Raw genomic sequence first — 20,233 nt, 5'->3', positions numbered from 1 at the left:
CATGTGTGGTTATGATTGTGCACTGATGTAAAGTTTACAATAACGATGAAATACAGTAGTCTGTCTAATACTTCTTCGTTTTACATAGTTCATCAGATGATGTCATTTCCTGATGCAAACCGTAGAATTTTGTCAGAAATATATTTCGATTTTTGATTGCCACGAAGTTTATCTAGTCTCGGAAAAGCGTTCTCTTTCATTTATTAAATAATATATCATTATATACAATCTGATTATTGGTCCTTTGACAATACAACATGTAGAATAAATGAAAGTGATATTTTGAAAAAAATTGCAAATTGAACTGGAAACTGGTCTCAGATATTCACATAGTCAATGATAAATATGCATCGAAAATTTCTACTAATCGTATGAAATTATGATGACCCCTAGCATCTCCATTTTCTACTATTTTACAAATTAACTCTAAACGTTTATGAGCCGAGTCTGGTATAAACCAGAAATCCGTATACGCAACCCCTCGCAATGGCTTTAGCTGTCCCTTTATCGATTGTTTAACCTTTCAACATGGAAAACGTTTCTGGTTTTCAAGGGTATGGACAAAATAAATATATAAAATCAGAAATGTATCACGGTCATATCTCTTCGGGCGACAGTATTGAAGCTCTTTGTCGTAGAATACAAATTTCTTTACTTGCTGATAATGCGCTCAATGGGATGAATATAACTGAAAGATTGTGGTTGTATAGCAATGCGATAGACTATTTACCTACTTTAGTGGAACGCATCATCAGGATTTCTGAATTCCTTTGATTTCACAGACTGACAACAGACAAATAATGGCCTATGTTTGATAATATAGCACAGAAACTAATTACCGATTTGATAATGAATCACTTTATACCAATTAATACTATTTTGTGCAAAATATTATACATATAGAGTACTAATCGTGCATTCTTATTTCAAGTTCCATACTAGGACGAAACGGCCGTCCAGTGCTTCCAGGTTTTTAATGGTGGTCTAACATTCATTAATTCATGATCTCAATCAAAAACTTAGCAATCTCCACAACCCCACACTGATCATTAGAATATCACTGACGATTTATTGTAGTTGACGAATGATTTTTATGTAAAATTTTAGTCAATCGATTTAAAAAATTACAAGAATCACAGATAACTGTTTAAATTTAATACAAATTTAATCGAGTACAACGGAGAAAAGGGTGAAATTGTTTCATTTTACAATGATATGACATTTTTTTTCATCAATAAGACAAAAAGCAAAGCTATGAATGAATATTATACAAGAGGAATTTCAGAGAAGTAAAAGAAATAACACAAATTGTTGTTCAGTTAATATATTGAACGCTATGATGTGACGTAAGTCAGGGTCATGTCAAGTATTATTGTCACTACTATTGTTATGACCCCAAACTGCATTATTATGAGCAAACATATGAAGGCGGAGAGATAATAATCAGAATAGTAATAATAATTCATATGCATTGTGCTAAGATATACATAAAAATATAAAAAAATATTCATATTTATTACAAATTAAAATATTGTTGATTGTTTTATCCAATAAGCTGACAATGACTGTTACTAATGGGTGAAATTTTCTAATAATAATAATAATAATAATAATAATAATAATAATAATAATAATAATAATAATAATAATAATAATAATAATCACACGAGCATATATATCACAGCGATGTTGAATGACAATGTCTCAAGGTATCATGATTTGAATGCATAATACGAATGCAGGTTACTCATCCATCTGAAAGCTGTTTCAAGAGCATCTTCAGTGAAATGTTGTTCCATGTCAAATTGTCTTCTCTACGTAATAAACAGATAAAAAATTATTGTATATCTACATATATCTAGACTAGGCCATTTTAGAAATAAATGATATATGTATGTAACTTTTAGTTGGATATTTCAAATATAATTTTCTCTATACTCGGCGCTCAATTACTGTCAAACTATTCGTTCTAATCTTGACGAATATTCGTATAGATTTTAGTTGGATAGTTTGAGAGATATACCAAATTTTAATCTGATCCTATTTTAAAGTATGTTTAAACTTGAAAGTTTGCAATTATATTGCCGATAAATATGTTGAAGTATTCACATCACCATAATCATCATCGCATGTTCACTAATAATGACTAACTTCGAGAACTTTTGGAGTTCTAGTGAAAAGCTACAACCGGTGGAATATCAAAACATAGGTTTTGAAACGTGTTGATTGTTGTAGTTGCTACTACCTGACTGTTTATTTTGAATAAAGTTTCAGTTACGAGTTAAAATCACCCGAAAAAATAGGGAGTATTGGACGACTACTTTGTTAATCGATTAGAACTCTACAGTAGAATGCAACCACGATCACCAACAGAATTGATAGAGATACCTTTTAATCCCGTACATTCACAATTTATATCCATATATGCATATGTGTTCTTATTGACTTTCAGAGTTTATTTAAGAGGAGATCAAATAATTAGTGATGAATCATACATTGTCCCAGTCTTATTAATTTCACATCTCATTTCAGGATGAGTAGTCTAATGTTTCAAATTAGAACAAAATTTTGTGCAATTATTATTTTGATAATGGCGCTTTGAATACAATAAACATTTGATAATCTAACTTGTTTCAACATGTTTTTCATTCATCAGTAATTGATCGTTTATTCAAACTAAATACTACATTACAATCAAAGACTTTAACTGATACATTTTGTAAGAAACTTAAAAAGGATATTTATGTTGCTTGATCCTAACAAAGTAACACAGATAAATGCCTTCTCCCCAATAGATAGATAGCCATGGTCCACATTAGTATAGTGAAGGTATTGAAAGGACAGTTTATTAATCGAGTAGTTGGTGGGCTGTTGATACAATCCAGTTGTCTAAACTGGATTTCGGATAGTTTAACAGCTGAGGTATATGTTTGTTTTAGTGAATATACTTTGAATACAAGTGGAAGTTGTTAGACTAATGGTAGAAAATAAGTACATTGGATAATTGCATTGCTTCATTTTTCTAAAGAATTCTCTTTTTAGTGGATATGTTAATCATTTACTTTGAGAATATATGTTGCACAATAAAGTGAGTAAACAAATTACATTTATTCATAAAAAATGAACAGGCAATATATACCTTGATGTTTAGGTGAAGTTGCTGGTGTTATACAACTTTCACTGCTAACTGATGAGTTTTTTGACAACTTTCGATCTAAAAGTTTCTGTGGGAAAAAAGGAAAAAAAATTTTCATTTGTGAAAACAAATTTAACTGATTAAGTAGGAATTCGTGCATTCAGTTTCTAATAATACGTTCTGTGTACATATGACCTCTAATGATACTTGTTGTTATTTCACTCATCTATATTAACAATAAATTCATTATCACCGTTCTTGTAATCGTTTACACGATTGATAGGTCATAAAAGCTCCCGCCTACTTGAACATTTACCAGGAACAAAATGTATTGGGAATCCTCGAAGATTCGTTAGAAAAGTATTGCAAAGACAGAAAAATGTTGTGAATCCTTGGATCAATCATCATTCTTTAAAAACCTCCAAAAGAATTTAGAAACAAACGGGTGAAAAGGTCGCTCTTATCTTGACGTGAAAATTACTGAATCCATCGTCAATTTTAGCAGACCCCATAGAAGCAACCAGAATGTCAAGGTAACGCAGCGCAAATGATACTATAAATAACTTTATCTCTATACATAGACAGACTTTCAAGTTACAACTACCGTGCGTCCCAACTGTTTGCGAATATATATATATATATATATATATATATATATATATATATATATATATTCAAATGTTGGACAGTTGGTTGCATAACTGAATAGTTCAAATACCCTTATCAACTACATTACCTATTTAAACGTATTTGATAGAAAAGTGCATCCTTGCTGTGCATCTTTGATTGCCAAGGCGATGACAGAATTCCTAAAACAGTAGAGCGTATGGGACTCATAACAAATGTCAGCCAACATCAAGGAAACTTCAATACGAACGTCAAAACAGCTCTACTATATGGAGCTACAACCATCACCAAAAATGTACATGTATTTATAAATAATTGTGTACGGAAGATACTTCGGATTCGATGGCCGAATATAACACCAACAACAATCTACTGTGGCAGAGAACAAGCCAGCTTCCATCTGAACACAAAATTAGGAAAAGACACCTGAAATGGATAGGACAAACATTGCGGAAATCATCAAACTCCATCACAAAGCCAGTCCTACCTTGCAATCTTTAAGCCAAAGGAAAAAGAAGCACGCTAAAAAACACATTGAGCCAGAAATTGGAGGCAGATATCAAAAGAATGAGTCACACTTAGCAACAGCTGGAAAGGAGAGCCCAGGAAAAAATGGGTTGGAGAATTCGGGTCGGCGGCCTATGCTTCTCCACGACAGGTAAAAGGAGTAAAAGAAGGTTGGTACGTAAATGTTAAACCACTGAATCAGGCAAGAAATTCATTAAAATAACAGGTTCGTAAGTGGCTACACTTCGGAAAACAACCATCCCAGTCACTTAAGTCCATTTTTGGTCTTATACTACAAGTTCGTTAAATAAACAATTAGAGTTCAATTATTTAATCAACTCACATATATAAGATAATTGGTGTGATGAACTCTTAGTTGACTATCTTCATGTGATAATGAACTAGGTTTCAAGAAATTTATGATAGTGAATTTCGATGAAGCTCTAGAGCATGTAGGTTGGTGGCAGGTCATTTTTATTAGAAATCACCCGTACTTAAGTCTTAACGAGTGACTGTCTTATGAAATCGACACACTAACCAAGCACATATCGCTTACAATCTAAACTGTTTGTTGGCTTAACTATTTACATTTTCAAGTAATGAGGCGAATAAAGTTCTCAATGATCGTCTGATAGTAACGATTCTAGTTGTGAGAAACTCTAACTTATCCCTTATGGATCAAAAAACCCGTTCTGAAAAAATTATCCCGTTCAACCCACATACAACACGTAAACAAATCTATTTCCACATGATTCATTCAGTACCACTGTTGCTCGGTTTGATATAATCTCAACATGAGGAACATGTTAATGGACTGTAGTAAATATCACTACTTAGTAAGAGTAGCCACAACACTAAATAACCACCAATGATGATATCTCTTCCCTAGTCATGTGAAATATTTGGGAAGCATATATTTATTTAATTAAACATATATATTATTTGGAAGAATAGTCTATTGACTCAGACATCACAACAGATACCTCATGATAAGATTTCAACAACCACATACAGGTGTTATCCGGCTGTTTCTATACTACACAATACTCAACAATGTTCAGGAAAAACTCCACTGACAACTAAGGAGGAGAACTAAAACCATTAATACCAGTAATACATATTCCCAACTTCAATTAATTGATGATTTAGAGTGACAATAACAATAAGTAAAGTAATGTAAGTGAGTAAGCGAGTAAGTGAATAAAGATGAACCAGTTAACTCTGGTTGATTTCATCCTCTTGAAAAAAAGTCATGCAGATTTTAATAAAGTCCTTCATTTCAATATGCTATACAATGATATATGTAAGGAAATATATGACTAACTTTATATTTAGTTACTGTGCTCAATGCTAAAGACTTTTCCATTTCCAGCGATTGGATTTGCTCTTTCAAGATTCTGGCATAAAAAGGATAGTAGAGCGAGAAAATGACAATAAAAATTCAATCAATTTTGAGAAAATTTTTGAAGTAAATTGATTAGACGCTCATATAAAAATATATGTAAAAGCCAAACTCATAATTAATTGGAAATCCCAAATACCCTTGTAAAAATCTAGGGTGGGATGAGTCAGTTCTTCTTCCTAAAATACATTTACAAAGCTACACGCTGGCAACCTCTGCTAAGAAAATCCTACTTATTGTTTTCATGAGGTGGGGTGTTTTACGAAATTGAGAGGGTTGGTATGTACAGAGGGTCTGTCTATAGAAGTCGAAGAACCCTGATTCTACTAAATCAATGGTGTGCATAGGCTCCAAGATCCTAAGGGAACAAGTGGGATATAGAATTACTCTGGTCGCAAGCTACCACGGAACTGTATCTCCTGACATTGCATTGCTGTCTTATGGATTATTCCTCTGGGGCAAAGGCCTGGTAAGTGGTCTACCACCTGATTCAGTATAAGTGCCCGGGCAGTATTCTAACACACTCACAAATATGATGATTAATAATTATGAAGTAAATGATTTATTGTTTGGCGTATACATTTTTGGTGCCCAGTTGTAGCAAATTTCATGTGTATTAAATAAATAAATAGAGAATAGGGCAGCTTGTTTATCAAGTAATAAATTACCAAACTCGGATTTCGATCACGCTAGATGTATACGTGTGATTGTCAGTGATGCTACGCGACTGGCAAAACCAACACAAGTAGAGTAGATTTCGGACATGTGACCTACGCTTGACGCACAATCTGAGTAGTGCTCTGTTATAAATATACCACTCACGAGGGTAATTTTGCAATGGTTTCCAAAAGATCTAGGAGCCCTCTATATTCTTTACAACCTGAACAGAATAGCGCAAGCATACATGTACCAAGAGTCATGTTGGACCACCACAAAGCTTTGCCAACAAACAAAAAAGGCAAAACACAAGAGATTTAAAGCACATTAGATGATGATGAATTGACAAGGTCCATATCGTTAAATGGATTTTCAAAAAAGGAGATAAACGTTTTATATTAGGGTCAGACTGAAGACAGGAAATGATCTCTTCAGGTGAAATGTTTCAGAAATATTACTTTCAATGAAGAGAAAGCTATCCAGTAGTGAATCCATAAAATGTAAGCAGTGATTGGTTGGTGAGTGAAGACAGAAAAGATAGGATGTATCACACACGATCGACAGACTAATATTGCGAATGACTTTATCGCATTCAGTATTTACGCCAGTTATTTTGGATATTGACGGCTAGTTTGTTGATTAAATGGTCGGATAGGTGTGTTTGTAGTTTTGTGATTCAGTCATATATCCACACTAGTGGTCTCGAGTGCTGTTAGAGGTATGAGGGCGGTTATCACTTCCCGGTTGCCCACACCGAGGAAGGGTTCTTCTGGAGGTACCTGAAAAGGAAATTGGATTAGAGGTGGTCTCAGTGACCTGAGAGCGTGACCGCAGTGCCCAAGGGATAACTGCTTGAGGCCGGTCGCGCACGGCCTTTTCGTGGAAGGTTTTTGGCGTGTTAGCTCCGTTCTTCAAAGGGCCTTACCGCCGGAGACGGAAGCCGTGAGGTAAGGTGAGGTGTGACTCAATGTCTGAGGGCGAAGTCGTACTGCTGACTGTAGAGGGGTGTGACAGCAGTAAGGTGTTTCCCTCAGACAACCAACATGTGCAGCAATGCTGCCTTCCCACAAGGAGGAGTGGGGTTAGAAAAGGTCGACCCTAAAAATGCACACCTCACCTTACGTCACGGAATCCGTCTCCGGCGGTAAGGCTCTTTGAAGAACGGAGCAAACACATTAAAAACCTTCCACGAAAAGGCCGTGCGCCACTGGCCTCAAGCAGTTGTCCCTTGGGCTCTGCGGTCACGCTCCCAGGTCTTTAAGACCAACACTAATCTAATTTCCTTTTCAGGTTCCTCAAGAAATACCCTTCCACGGTGTGGGCAGCTGGGAAGTGACACCAACCCTCATACCCGTAACAACACACGAGACCAAGTTGGTCACATTCAAATCCTTCCTACACCTCCTAATACCTCTCTTATCTCCGTGACCAACCCTCCTCACGTCTCTTTATCACCTCGCACCGCTAGGGCAAACGATTCGAGTACGCGGAACGTTATTCCTGGTCTCCTGAAACCACGCTCCAAACTACACGTAGGAGCTTTTAACGTCCGAACACTGTGCCAAATAGGACAGCAGGCTTCCTTAGCTAAGACTTTGGGATCTCGCGCCATCGATGTGTGCTGCGACTCCGAAACGCGCATACAGGATCCGAGTAGCGTCATTCACTTGACCTCACCATGCCAAAATAAAGAACCGACTCGATTCACACTTCGTGTATCTGGAAGCCCTGATTCTGCTTCCCGTGGCCTCGCCGGCGTAGGTATAGCATTGAGTTCTAGGGCAGAACTAGCTCTCTTAAAGTGGATCCCAGTAGACAGTCGTTTGTGCGCTGTCCGACTAAACGGAACAGTGAGGATCCGAAAAGGTAGGGACACTTGTCATTGCCTCTTCGTCGTCTCTGCCTATTCTCCCACTGACTGCAGCGCAGATGATGTAAAAGATGAGTTTTACAGAAAGCTCTTCGACCTTCTCCGAAAAGCTAGGCGCTCGGATGTAGTAATAATGGCCGGTGACTTTAATGCTCAAGTAGGTAAACTAAGCGATAGGGAAAGACACCTGGGTGGATCTTATAGCATCGTGGCTCAAATAACAGATAATGGCGACTGTCTGTTGCAGCTATGCTCAGATAACCGCCTGTTCCTTGCAAATACTAACTTTAAGCATAAGGAAAAACATCTTTTAACATGGCGACCCCTAATTCGTCCCAACGTTGGACCCAAATAGATCACATCGCTATCAGCCACCGATAAAGGGGCTCGATAGAAGACTGTCACTCATTCTGGAGCACATGTTTAGATTCAGATCATGCTCTAGTACGAGCGCGTATCTGTCTGCGTCTTACTGGACGTAGGAAAGACGCTGCAAGGAAGCCTATTAGGGGCCTACTTAATGATAGTCAAGCTAAGAGTATATTTCAGGAACAACTAGGAAAACAGTTAGGCAGCTATGTATGTGATGCCCACCCCGAGGCAGCATGGAATGATATACGAAAAGCTGTGGAAACAGCAGTGATATCTGCTAGTACGGTAACCCGTAAGGTTAGGGAGCAACACTGGATCTCAGCAGCATCTATCGCACTGATAGATGCTCGGGAACTCATTCCACCTGGCTCTGAACATAATGAAGAGTGGAGTCAACTTAAGCGCAAGCTGACAAGAAGTCTACGCAATGATCGTGAACAGTGGTGGGTAGCGAAAGCAAGAGAGATGGAAAAGACAGCAGCAATAGGTAATAGCAGACAATTGTTCAGACTTGTTAAGAAAACCGGTATTAGGAAACCGACTGTTAGCGAAACACTCTCAGAGAAAGATGGATATATTATACATTCTCAATCTAGGAGATTGGATCGATGGGCAGAACACTTTAGGGATCAGTTCAACTGGCCTTCAGCCACACTTCAGTTTCCCACGATCTCCAGTCAACCTGAATGGCAAGTTAGTGTAGGTCCTCCGACTCTTTACGAAGTTGAAAAAGCCATAGGAAGTTTGAAGCGAGGGAGAGCAGCAGGCCCTGACAGGTTTACTCCTGAGATTTTTAAGGATGATGGTTCAGTATTAGCAGTGAGATTAACTGAAGTCTTAGGTAGAATTTGAGAACTGGACGTAATCCCATCTGACTGGTCTCAATCACTGATTGTGCCAATCTATAAGAAAGGATAAAAGTCCTCTTGTGACAATCACAGAGGAATCACTTTGACAAATATAGTATCTAAAATATTAGCTTCAATAATACTTCGACGCCTAACCAAAGCTCGTGAAGAACAGACTAGAGAAAATCAGGCTGGTTTTCGACCTGGACGTGGTTGTATAGATCAGATATTCACACTGTGTCAGGTTCTGGGACTCAGACACACATTCAGACGCCCCACAATGGTAGTATTTCTCGACCTTAAGGAGGCATTCGACTCTGTTGATCGTAAGGTTCTATGGCAGTGTTTGTCACTGAAAGGAGTACCAAAGAAGTACATTAACCTTATAAAGGCTCTCTACTCGAACACAACTGGTAGAGTGAGAGCTTATGGCGAACTGTCATAAGAATTGAATACCTCGAGTGGTGTTCGTCAGGGTTGCCCACTCTCTCCATTCTTGTTCAACTTTGTCGTCGACGTACTTTTAGAGATAACACTTTCGTCGTCTAGATTTCCAGGGGTTGAACTTCTACCGGGAGGTTCACTTGTTGACTTAGAATATGCTGATGACATAGTTTTATTTGATGAAGACGCTGACGAAATGCAGAGTCTTCTGACCACTCTAAGCAACAATGCAAGCATGTTCGGGATGCGATTCTCCCCTCGAAATGCAAAATGTTGCTTCAGGATTGGGTTGCATTGACACCCGAACTAATGATAGGGAGTGAAGTAATTGAGCGTGTCGATCGCTTCACTTATCTTGGAAGTCTCATCAGCCCTTGTGGTCTGGTGTGTGACGAAATCTCAGCACGGATACGGAAGGCTCGACTAGCTTTTACCAACTTGCGTCATTTATGGCGTAGGCGAGATATCCGTCTATCAACCAAAGGACGGGTTTACTGCGCAGCAGTTCGTTCCGTCCTACTCTATGGCAGTGAAACATGGCCGGTAAGAGTAGAGGATATTCGTAGGTTACTAGTATTTGATCATAGGTGTCTTTGAAATATTGCTCGTATATCATGGGACCATCGAGTAAGTAATGCAGTTGTCAGGAAACGGGTACTAGGTAAGGATGGCAAATCAATTGATGACGTAGTGAAACTTCATCATTTGAGATGGCTGGGACACGTGTTACGTATGCCCAACGACCGACTGCCTCGACGTGCGATGTTCAATGGTATAGGAGTAGGTTGGAAGAAAGCTAGGGGCGGCCAGACCAAAACATGGCACAAGTCCATGAAGTCACTGACAAGTGGACTGAGTCATGTTGGTAGGTGTAGACTACCGCGAGATGATAGCAACCGATGGCTAGAGACCCTGAATGACATGGCTCAAAATCATTTGCAATGGCGCAGGTGCATCCACTCTTTGTGTTCTCCCAAATTCTAATCTTCTGAATTCTTCATGCCCCTTCCTTTTTTTCTCTTTCCAAATTTATTTCACTGTATTATACTCTTTAAATAATATCTCCAAACACTAATTTTCCTGATTACTGCTTATACTCTTATTACCTCTACCACTACGGGATTTGAGTCGACCACTGCATCTGTGTGCTAATGTGGTGTGGCAACTCGAACTGATGTACGTACGTACGAAGTTCTACGTTGTTACTGACTGACTGACTGTTCTCCAATCGACCTGCCTGGCATGGTAAAACCTACAGGAACATACGTTTCAGCCAATATAGCTCGGTTGGGTCATCACGATAGGCAAGCCCGACCACCGCGTCAAGGTAGCAGCTTCGGTCGGGGTTTGTGGATCTCACGATTTTCGGTCTAGGGCGCAAACACTTAACCTCTAAATCATTGGGGCAGAATCCAGTGGTGTAGACGTCTAACTTCAATTAATGAGTGATATCGCTCAATCACCTTCTATTGTCTTCGGTGGATACCTTGCTGGGAGTTGATAAGTTTGAACTCCACTAGTCATGGTTTCTCAATAGAATTTCGGACATGCACATTACTGGATTCGGATTCGTTGTCTCAATAACATTCAATAATCTCTCCCCCCTATACTAATAATTACACTCTAGTCTGTAAGTATTACAGCGGAACACTAGAAACAAGTCCACTAGGCACTAAAGTGTGCAGTGCTTCATTACTGAAAATTTGTTAAGTACAATATTACTAAATTACAATAGCCATAAGGCTAATGAGAAAAATGGTGATTACTCACTCACCTGCTTTCAGTTATTAAGGTATCGATATCTTGAATTTTTCGTTCATCTCCACTTAAAATATAATTTAATTCATTGTTCAGTCGATCACATTTATTACGATATATATCTCGTTCCGTTGCAATTTCTTGTTTCTCATCAAAACATTGGCCCAATTCGCGTTTGAGTTCAGAAACCTTTAAGAGAAATAGGTTGAATTCTTTTTTTAGAAAAAGTAACGTCAAACTGACAAAGTAGTGAACACAATGTAGTACAGTCTATTCGTCGACAAAATAAGAAGGGGGTGTATCCGAAAAAAGTAGACCTATGGCTTGGTATATGGCCTAGATTTTTAATTACTAGGATTAGACCCTTGGCTTGCATCAATTTAGTTCACTCAGTAGAGTATTACGAGCTCCTGACAGAGAAAAGTTATATTACAGTAGAAGGTTGGTTTGTAAGTGGGGTACGACATACAGATAGTACGTTTGTTGATGAAGTTCTGAAATCATTATTGACTGATATGGTTAAAACAGCTGTTACGCACACCCAAGCGCCATCAATCTCTATATACTATAGCGGAAAGCATAGGAACTGAGTTAAAAAGAAATAAAGGGTGAACAGACAAAACAGTGTCAATCTAAATGGTCATAGTCTATCTATTTGGACAAAGCGCTAAAGGACATTAATATAGATGTATTCGTTCTGAACCATCTTACAAATTTTCAGTTCTTATGTATTTATTCTTATTGTCTAAATTCTCGATTGCATTCGTTTAATTTTGAAATTCATTTTCTATGTTTAGTTTTGGTCGCACCACTCATGTCATTATTCCTACTGTTTTTCTCGTGTTCATTGTCGTATTATCTGTTTCTTTCACTATATGGATACAAAATTTGATGATTTGAACCGGCATACACGTTGTTTGCAAATAAGTGGTTGGGGAGCTGCACAACTAATAAGTTGTGCCACTACATATCGAAATTTCGTAGCAGTAGAGTGTATTCGTTTATAAAATTTCTTAACCTGAACAGTAAAATAAATCTTTAATACATAATTTGTTGACAGGATTAAACTGTAGAAAGGCATAACACAATATGACATAGGTAATATATGCTGGTTCTAATTAAGACCTGCATCTATCGTTATTCATCTAGTGTCAAGGTGTTGTAAATGCATAAGATAGATTACCAAAGAATATACAAATTCGAACCATATTGGTTATGTAGTTAGGTGTGTGTGTTAGTCATAAGAAATATACAACCTGGGACATACATGAGTCGACCCAAGTTGTTGCACAAAATGATCAAGAACTATATAAATTTTTTAAGGGAAATTTCACTTAAAAAGGATGTACAGGCACTGGAAAAAAATTAAGTACCTGAAAAGTAAGCTCTTCCAACTGAGTTACGTAGGTTTGGCGATCATTCCCAGAAATTCTAGGATCCATTGTGTGCTGGTTTTCACATGAACGATCGCTAAGTTGTCTCCTCAACACCTTAATATCTCCTTGGAGTTCTTCAATTTTTTCGCGAGAATTCATTAGTTCATGTTCTAAACTTTTGTTAGCTTCTCTGCTTTCAACTAACAAAGAAGCAAGCTACAAAACTTCTGGAGGGAAAATGAAACCATATACTTGTTTAGTCGATAAATGCATTATATCAGGGGTAGAATATTGGTCTGCTTTATCACATTCCATAAGAGTTTTTTTAAGCATCTGGTATCGATTCATTACCTAAAAGACGTCGAAGATAGACTAAGAAAATACTTGTTCTGCCATTCTCTTGAACTCATTTCTCTCTTTTTTGCACTTTTCCAATGAGGCGTTCAAAATTGAAACTGCTTGTGTCTTGGCATTCAGTTGCTGAGCAGTCACTGTCAGCTATTAATCATAGTGCTGATATTATAATGTTTTGTAACTCACATCAGTTTTTAGATTTTCCAACTCCAAATGTAGTCTTTCCTCTAACTAAAAACAATTTATGGTAATAAGAGGAAGATTTTCGACCAACCATTTGATTAGCGATGAATAATACAGTCTCTCATATACATATCTGAAACATGAAAAATTCATCGCGTTAACGTCAGCAAAAAATATGGAATATGTAGAATTTTATAGTGTTTTGGGCTACTTATTTTTTAACTTTTGAAACATTGCATAAGCTGTCTCATTTTCAGGGAGCTGATATCAATCAATAATATTTGGTAACCGTATTATGCATTCATGTAGTTACATGGAGTATCCAACCTAACCGCAAAAATCGAAAGTCATAGTAGATGGTGGCATAGTCTTTAAAGGAATGAGGGGTTATCACATGCGTTTTCCTGAAACAAGTCCAAGCTTTACATATTTGATGGAAGAAATGGATTATTTCAGTCTGCAAATATGTAAATTAAATCACAAAAAAATTCATGATGATAACTCATAGTTAAATGTACACGGCTTTAGGCTACAGTATAATTGTGAGGACTAGTAATACTTTTCGGGTGCCCAAACCGAAGTAGGTGGAGCGGGATCCGAACCAGTGAATTAATGACTGAAAGTCGGAGGCCATTCAGTTAACATGAAAAAATATAGAGGATATGTTGCCACCGTCGTGAATATACTTTAGTGTGCATCAAATTTCTAGATGATTTCGATGATTTTCGGCATAGATATTTGGAACAATATTGTTATGCATTTGCTGTAAACATTTCTGTGACTCCTAACATAAGACCAACTGTACTACCCGTTTACATTAATAAAGATACTGCATATCCTCCTACTATTTTCAGCGCTTTATTATCAATAATATATAATAATAGCAGTTCGTGTGAATGTGGCTTCATTAGATCTTCTAATAATAAAAAGCAATGTTGAGATTAGTATGCGACTTCATACTTCTCTTCGAACCTGATCTTTTCAACGATTCAAAAATACACAAACCGCATAAGTGCGACTCTTTTGAATGTACATTATATTTTTGTTAAATTACGCGTCACACTACATAATTTCATTCATTAATCGGGAAGTTTGCCAAAATGGAACTTGTTTTCCTATAGTTCACTGGATGATATCAGTCCAAATAACACCCTTCATCTCACAGTTTGTTCAAACAGTCATTTGGTCATAAAATTTACTGATACCCTATATATTGAGATGTCAAGTTGGACCGAAGTACACATGGTAGATCTAGGAGTACACAAAGGATAGATGCATGTGGATTACTGCAACCGATTTCGAGCCACTTCACCTAAAGTCTCCAATTATTGGTCATCATAATCTCTTAAACACTATCTAGGTTGTTTATACCTACTAACATGGTTCAGAACAACAGCTAAGAACCTCACGGACTAATATCACGTCTTTTATTTGGTCCCTTACCCAACTTTTTTGAAATACTCCTCCAGCAACGAAAGTCGTGCTCCGAGGTAATTAGTGGTTGAGCATACATAACGAATGCTCGAACCATTTCTGTTTGTAAACGTCCAGTTTCATATCTGCCTAATGTTTGGGTTCTTCTGCTGCTTCCGTTACTCCGTTGGATTTAAATCTTGGTTTGGCCTTAGATGTGACAAGTAGCTTCTGTAGGTTTATTGACTGAGTATATCTACGAGTCTTTGGTCATTCTAGTTGACATATTACTTAAAAATTTAGATTAAATTACTAAAGATGGATAGGATTATATTCGATTTTTCACTAAATATGACAGATTCAGCACCCTTTTTCGATACTTATAAGAAGTTATGATCATTTACTTTGGGATCAACGTTGACTGGTACCTGGATTTTGCAAGGGAAATCCACCTAAAAACATTAGGTCTTTTTTTAACTTTTGGGTTGGATAAGAAATTTACAATTAGAAAGAATATGGAGTGGGATTACGCTTCACTCCATCTGGATGGAAGCCTGTAAAAGACGGTGTGCAACAAGTTACTCTCTTAAGTCTCTTGTTATTCCTACTCTACGTCAACGAATCGCTATAAATGTTTAGATCATCACTTATATGCAGATGGTATAAACGTCCAGAGGGTAATACATAGTGAAACCGATATGCTAGAGCAGCAAACGGATCTAAACGAACTAGTTAGGTGGTCCAGGAATCAATGTTTAGGAACAAACTCATAAAAAATGTTGATTTAAATGGGACACAACAATAACCAACAATACACTATTGGTGCGATGCCAATCACGTTTTAGGACAAAAAGATCTATGTGTAATTGTAAGTCATGACTTGAGGACAACTGTACACTGCAGTTCAGCAGCTGATAAAAGGTTTCATGTGTTATGTGTACTTCGCAGAGCCTTTAGAGGCCTTGGCCAAGAAGTGTTTTGAAGTTGATAATTACTGGGCTTCCCATATATTGACAGAAAGGGAACATAAAAATGAAGTACGTGTTTTGTTATTTGAAATTTCTGTATGTGATGATACATATTGAGCTTCGGTTAGTCAGTTATAATCAAAGTAGAGACCAGTACAGATGGGTGTTAACCCAAGTTCCCATATAACCATAGCAAGATGAATAGTAAAGGAGTCAAGATAAAATAGTAGCAACGGTAATGAAGAAGGCAAAACCTTGAGAATAAAGTCCGAAAAAAGACGATTGAACGTATATATGTGAAGATATAATGGAGCCCGAGGTGGAGAGTAAACACTATATTGAGTAAAGCCATTGTTATAAGGAATGAATGCACTCATATTACTGCCACCAATCCCGAACTATGTCAACCAACGTCTTCAAACGATTATTGCAATTATTACCTGGACCCCAACCGGGTAGTTTGCATATGATAATATAGCTTAGATTAACTGACAATAACTTCGTAAACTGATGCCGTGTGTTGGTTTTGCCGCCACTGCCTTTCGTTCAATGTACTCATGCATCTAGGGCTATTGCATACGAAAGTGCGCGGTGATTGGCTATGGATAATAAATGTGCCGGCCAATTTAGTTTGTAAAGGTTTGTTGCCATTATCCACAGTTACCTAGGATTCCGCGTCTAATCTCATAATTACTCACTCGACTAACCTCCCAGCTCTGAGGAAAAATCGACTTATTCGATGTAAGGTTCAGATTATACCCACTAACTATTCTGTTCATCCTGAAGAAAATTGTATAGAAACCCCAGAATTTAAATAAAACCTGAGTTTTCGCCGAAAATGTATCCAGAATTGGGGGATTGTGCGATAGTCCCAAAATACATAAGCAACAATCCGAAATGTGTCGGTTACCATATACTAGTGACCTACAGACACTCATTATTTCTAGAGGACATGTTTCACACACAAACAGTAAAACAGAGAGAAATGTTGGATAGAAAATAAATTCTGGTTGACAAAAGAAAATAACACCTACGGCATCAAAAATGAATGAAACATTTGACTGAGGTAGTTTTATACTAATGTGAGCTTCAATAACAATTTAGCTCAGTGTACATTTATAAGTGGTTATGAGTTCAAGGCTTAGACATTTGGTTCATTGAGCCATGCCAAGCCGGTGTGATTCCAAATAATTAAAAGAACAGAAAACTGACCCCATTTCGAAAAAATGACTTTAGTATACTGAGTAATCAACAGTAAAATCTTAAGATCACAAACCTCCTCACGACCTTGAGTATTTAAATTGAGAGCCTTTTAACATCGAATGACAATATCAGTATCGTTGTTTAGTCATCGATCTTTCAAGTAACATTATATTTCGCAAGCCAGTGACACATAGGAATGCATACAACTTTTTATTTTAAACTGCTGAATATGTATCAAGAAGTCGGATTACTAAATATCAATGCAGTTCGTAATATCTTGACGAGTTTGTCCATTTAGTTTATCCAACCATAATTTAAAGAACAATGTAGGCTGTACTCTGGATAGTTATCACTATCCACGCTACAAATTACCTGATAACTGCTCTAAGAAAGATGAAGCGAAGTTATTGAGATGAATTTTATGTAGTACACGAAAAATAACAATAGCAATATATATATACTTCTGATTCATAAGATCGCCTTGCTGATTTCTTTGATTCTTGATACGGTATCATCAGCAGGGAAGTTCATCTTTATTATCACAGTGTCCATTCGGTTGTCCAAAAGGTCTATGGATTTTTCACTCTGTCCCGCTGCTATTGAATATCGGTGATTTGTTTCCCTTCTTTTTTCTAGACTGGTTGTAAAATGTGATCGATAGACGAACTCACCAATAATAAAGGGAAACGCCCACCACCACATTAACTCCTTTTGACCTTGTACGACTGTATCTCTTTATTAACCAATCGCAGTTTGATTTTCATTGTAAAACAACATTTGCTTGTTGACTCATTTTTCCTATTCTCTGGCTACTGTTCGGTATGTTATTTGTCTCTGTTTCTCCCTGCATTAATAGACCGTACTATTTGTTTGTACACTAACGATGTTAATTTATGTTTTAGAAACATAAAGTTTATCTAGCCAAATAGCTTACTTGTTCTTACTTTGGCCAAACCAAGACTCTGTACTCGACGGTCTAAAGAATAGCTCAGAATTAAACCTGTAGGAAATTGCTCCCTACAAAGTTTCGAACAGTATCTCATCAAAGTTTCGTACATTGGGTACCTTTAGATGTCTATGGAGAGTCATAAAACTGATCATATTCTCGAATTGTCTCCTCACTATTCAGAAACCCATATTGATGACCAGCTCGAAGGAAATACCTACCGAATGGATCCCTTGTTAGAGTTAGAATTAGCTAAAGTACGTTTAGCTCAGACAGAAAAAGAAATCGAGCTAGAACGGTTACGCCAAAAAGGAAGAGAACATTATAATCAAGTTATGGTTGACAAGGCGATGACGTATGAGTCTACATCTGTCTCACATGTCGTTGATGTTCCTCCTAGAAAAGACTGGGTAACAATGATGTCTAGAGCTTTAGACCTATCAAAGAAAGAGATTATAAGGTTTGATGGCAACCCTATGAACTATCGGAGCTTCATACGGAATTTTGAGGACTGTTTTGACGAGAGCATTGGGTTCCGATCTAGGTTAAACTATTTGATCCAGTACTGTGATGGTGAAGCTAAAAACACTATTATTCATTGCGCATTGCTCGAGCCAGAAGAAGGCTATCGTAAAGCACTAGAACTTCTCGAGGAAGCATTTGGTCAGAAGCATGTAGTAGCCCATACATTTATTGATAAGATGCTGAACATCCCTGCCATTAAAGGGACCGATCCATATAATTTAAGGAGGTTGTCTCGTGAGATGCATATTTTTGCGCTAACACTCACGCAGATGAACTATGTATCTGATCTTAATTCTACAAGGACTACCGAATGCATGTTTTTAAAATTCCCGTTACACCTGCAAAAAGAATGGGTTAAAGCTGCGTGTAGAATTCTTAAGACAGGTAGAGAACCTTCATTCAAGGACCTTTTCGAATTTGTGAAAGAGCAGTTGGACATTGCTAATACTAGGTACGGCTTACTTGTCAACCGCGGTAGTAATAGTGACAATAGAGATGTTGGTGTTTTAAAAAGGAAAATTAGTACAGACTACAATGCAGCAAGAATATCTTATGCGAGTGCTAGTGATGATAATGCTCTCTTACGCAGTTCATGTTGTTTGGAGTGCTCCAGTAATCATTCTTTAGGTCAATGTCAAAAATGTCAAGACAAGAATGTTAGAGAAAGGAAGGAATTCGTTCTTAGACACAAGTTGTGTAATGTATGCCTGAAGGCAAACCACGTAGCAAAAAACTGTCGATCGCCAAGGTCGTGTGCTGTCGAAGGGTGTGGCTGGAGACACCATACCCTGTTACACGAAACGCAGGAAGAACCAAGGAATACTAATATTGATGCACACATTAACACCCAGCTATGTACGGGGAAAAGTGTTGAGCGTGTACAGAAACAAGCAGCATTCACAATAGTGCCTGTACTGGTAAGAAATGGAGAAAAGGTAGCACAGACTTGCGCCTTCTTAGATAGTGGGTCGTATGCCTCGCTTATAACAGAAGATCTAGCTAAAAGGTTGAATTTAGAAGGAGGGCCTAAGACGATTTCGTTGAAAACGTTGAATAACCATTCCACAATTCAGTGTAAAGAGGTTCAACTAGAGGTTTCCTCCTTAGACTCGTCTTCGTCATTTAGAATCCCAAACGTATGGACAGTCGAGAGATTACCTATGTTGCGCAGGACGGTACCAACGACGTCTCAAATGAAATACTGGACGCATTTAAAAGACATAAGTTTTCCTAGAGCAGAGGATGAGAATGTCAAGCTATTGATCGGGTGCAACGCACCGAGTGTATACGAAATGAAAGAGATAAGAACTGGAAAGCCGAATGAACCATTCGCCGTGAAGACTCCGTTAGGTTGGACGCTGTTCGGTTCCTATAGGAAACCTTTTAAAAGCAATAGTGCACCCAACCACCTCTCAGCTAAAGAGGAATTAGAGGATAAGTTCGAACAGTTGTACTCAACTGAATTCAAAGATCCATTTAGTCGTACTATATCGATGTCTGTAGAAGATCGTATAGCACTCAGTGCTATATCAAATTCAGTACAAAGGTTAAACGGGGACTATCAAGTAGCCCTACCTTGGAGGCACAACCACAAGTTACCTAATAACAGAGAATTAGCAGAACGTAGACTTAGCTGTTTGAAAG

The 20,233-nt window shown here is 37.6% G+C and overlaps 1 protein-coding gene across 3 annotated transcripts; it reads right to left on the bottom strand.

Moving 5' to 3' along the window:
- Positions 1-1,140: 1,140 nt before the first annotated feature.
- Positions 1,141-17,750, bottom strand: MS3_00005012 (uncharacterized protein). Of its 3 annotated transcripts, XM_051213019.1 has the most exons (10): positions 17,192-17,750; positions 13,626-13,667; positions 13,538-13,582; positions 13,382-13,495; positions 13,250-13,348; positions 12,995-13,213; positions 11,638-11,810; positions 5,595-5,667; positions 3,140-3,224; positions 1,141-1,814 (listed from the first exon to the last, which is right to left on the bottom strand). In XM_051213019.1, the coding sequence occupies exons 2-10, from the start codon at positions 13,626-13,628 to the stop codon at positions 1,801-1,803; spliced, it is 825 nt and encodes a 274-aa protein (XP_051073412.1). In that variant the 5' UTR covers positions 13,629-13,667; positions 17,192-17,750; the 3' UTR covers positions 1,141-1,800. The 3 variants fall into 3 exon arrangements, with proteins under 3 accessions (XP_051073412.1, XP_051073413.1, XP_051073414.1); XM_051213020.1 differs by having other exon boundaries at positions 12,995-13,348; positions 17,192-17,226; XM_051213021.1 differs by lacking the exon at positions 17,192-17,750 and having other exon boundaries at positions 13,382-13,582; positions 13,626-13,669.
- Between the last annotated feature and the right edge of the window lie 2,483 nt (positions 17,751-20,233).

Source organism: Schistosoma haematobium, chromosome 1 (genome assembly GCF_000699445.3).
Source record: "Schistosoma haematobium chromosome 1, whole genome shotgun sequence".
NCBI classification, from domain to species: domain Eukaryota; kingdom Metazoa; phylum Platyhelminthes; class Trematoda; order Strigeidida; family Schistosomatidae; genus Schistosoma; species Schistosoma haematobium.
This window is presented reverse-complemented; position numbering and strand designations above follow the sequence as displayed.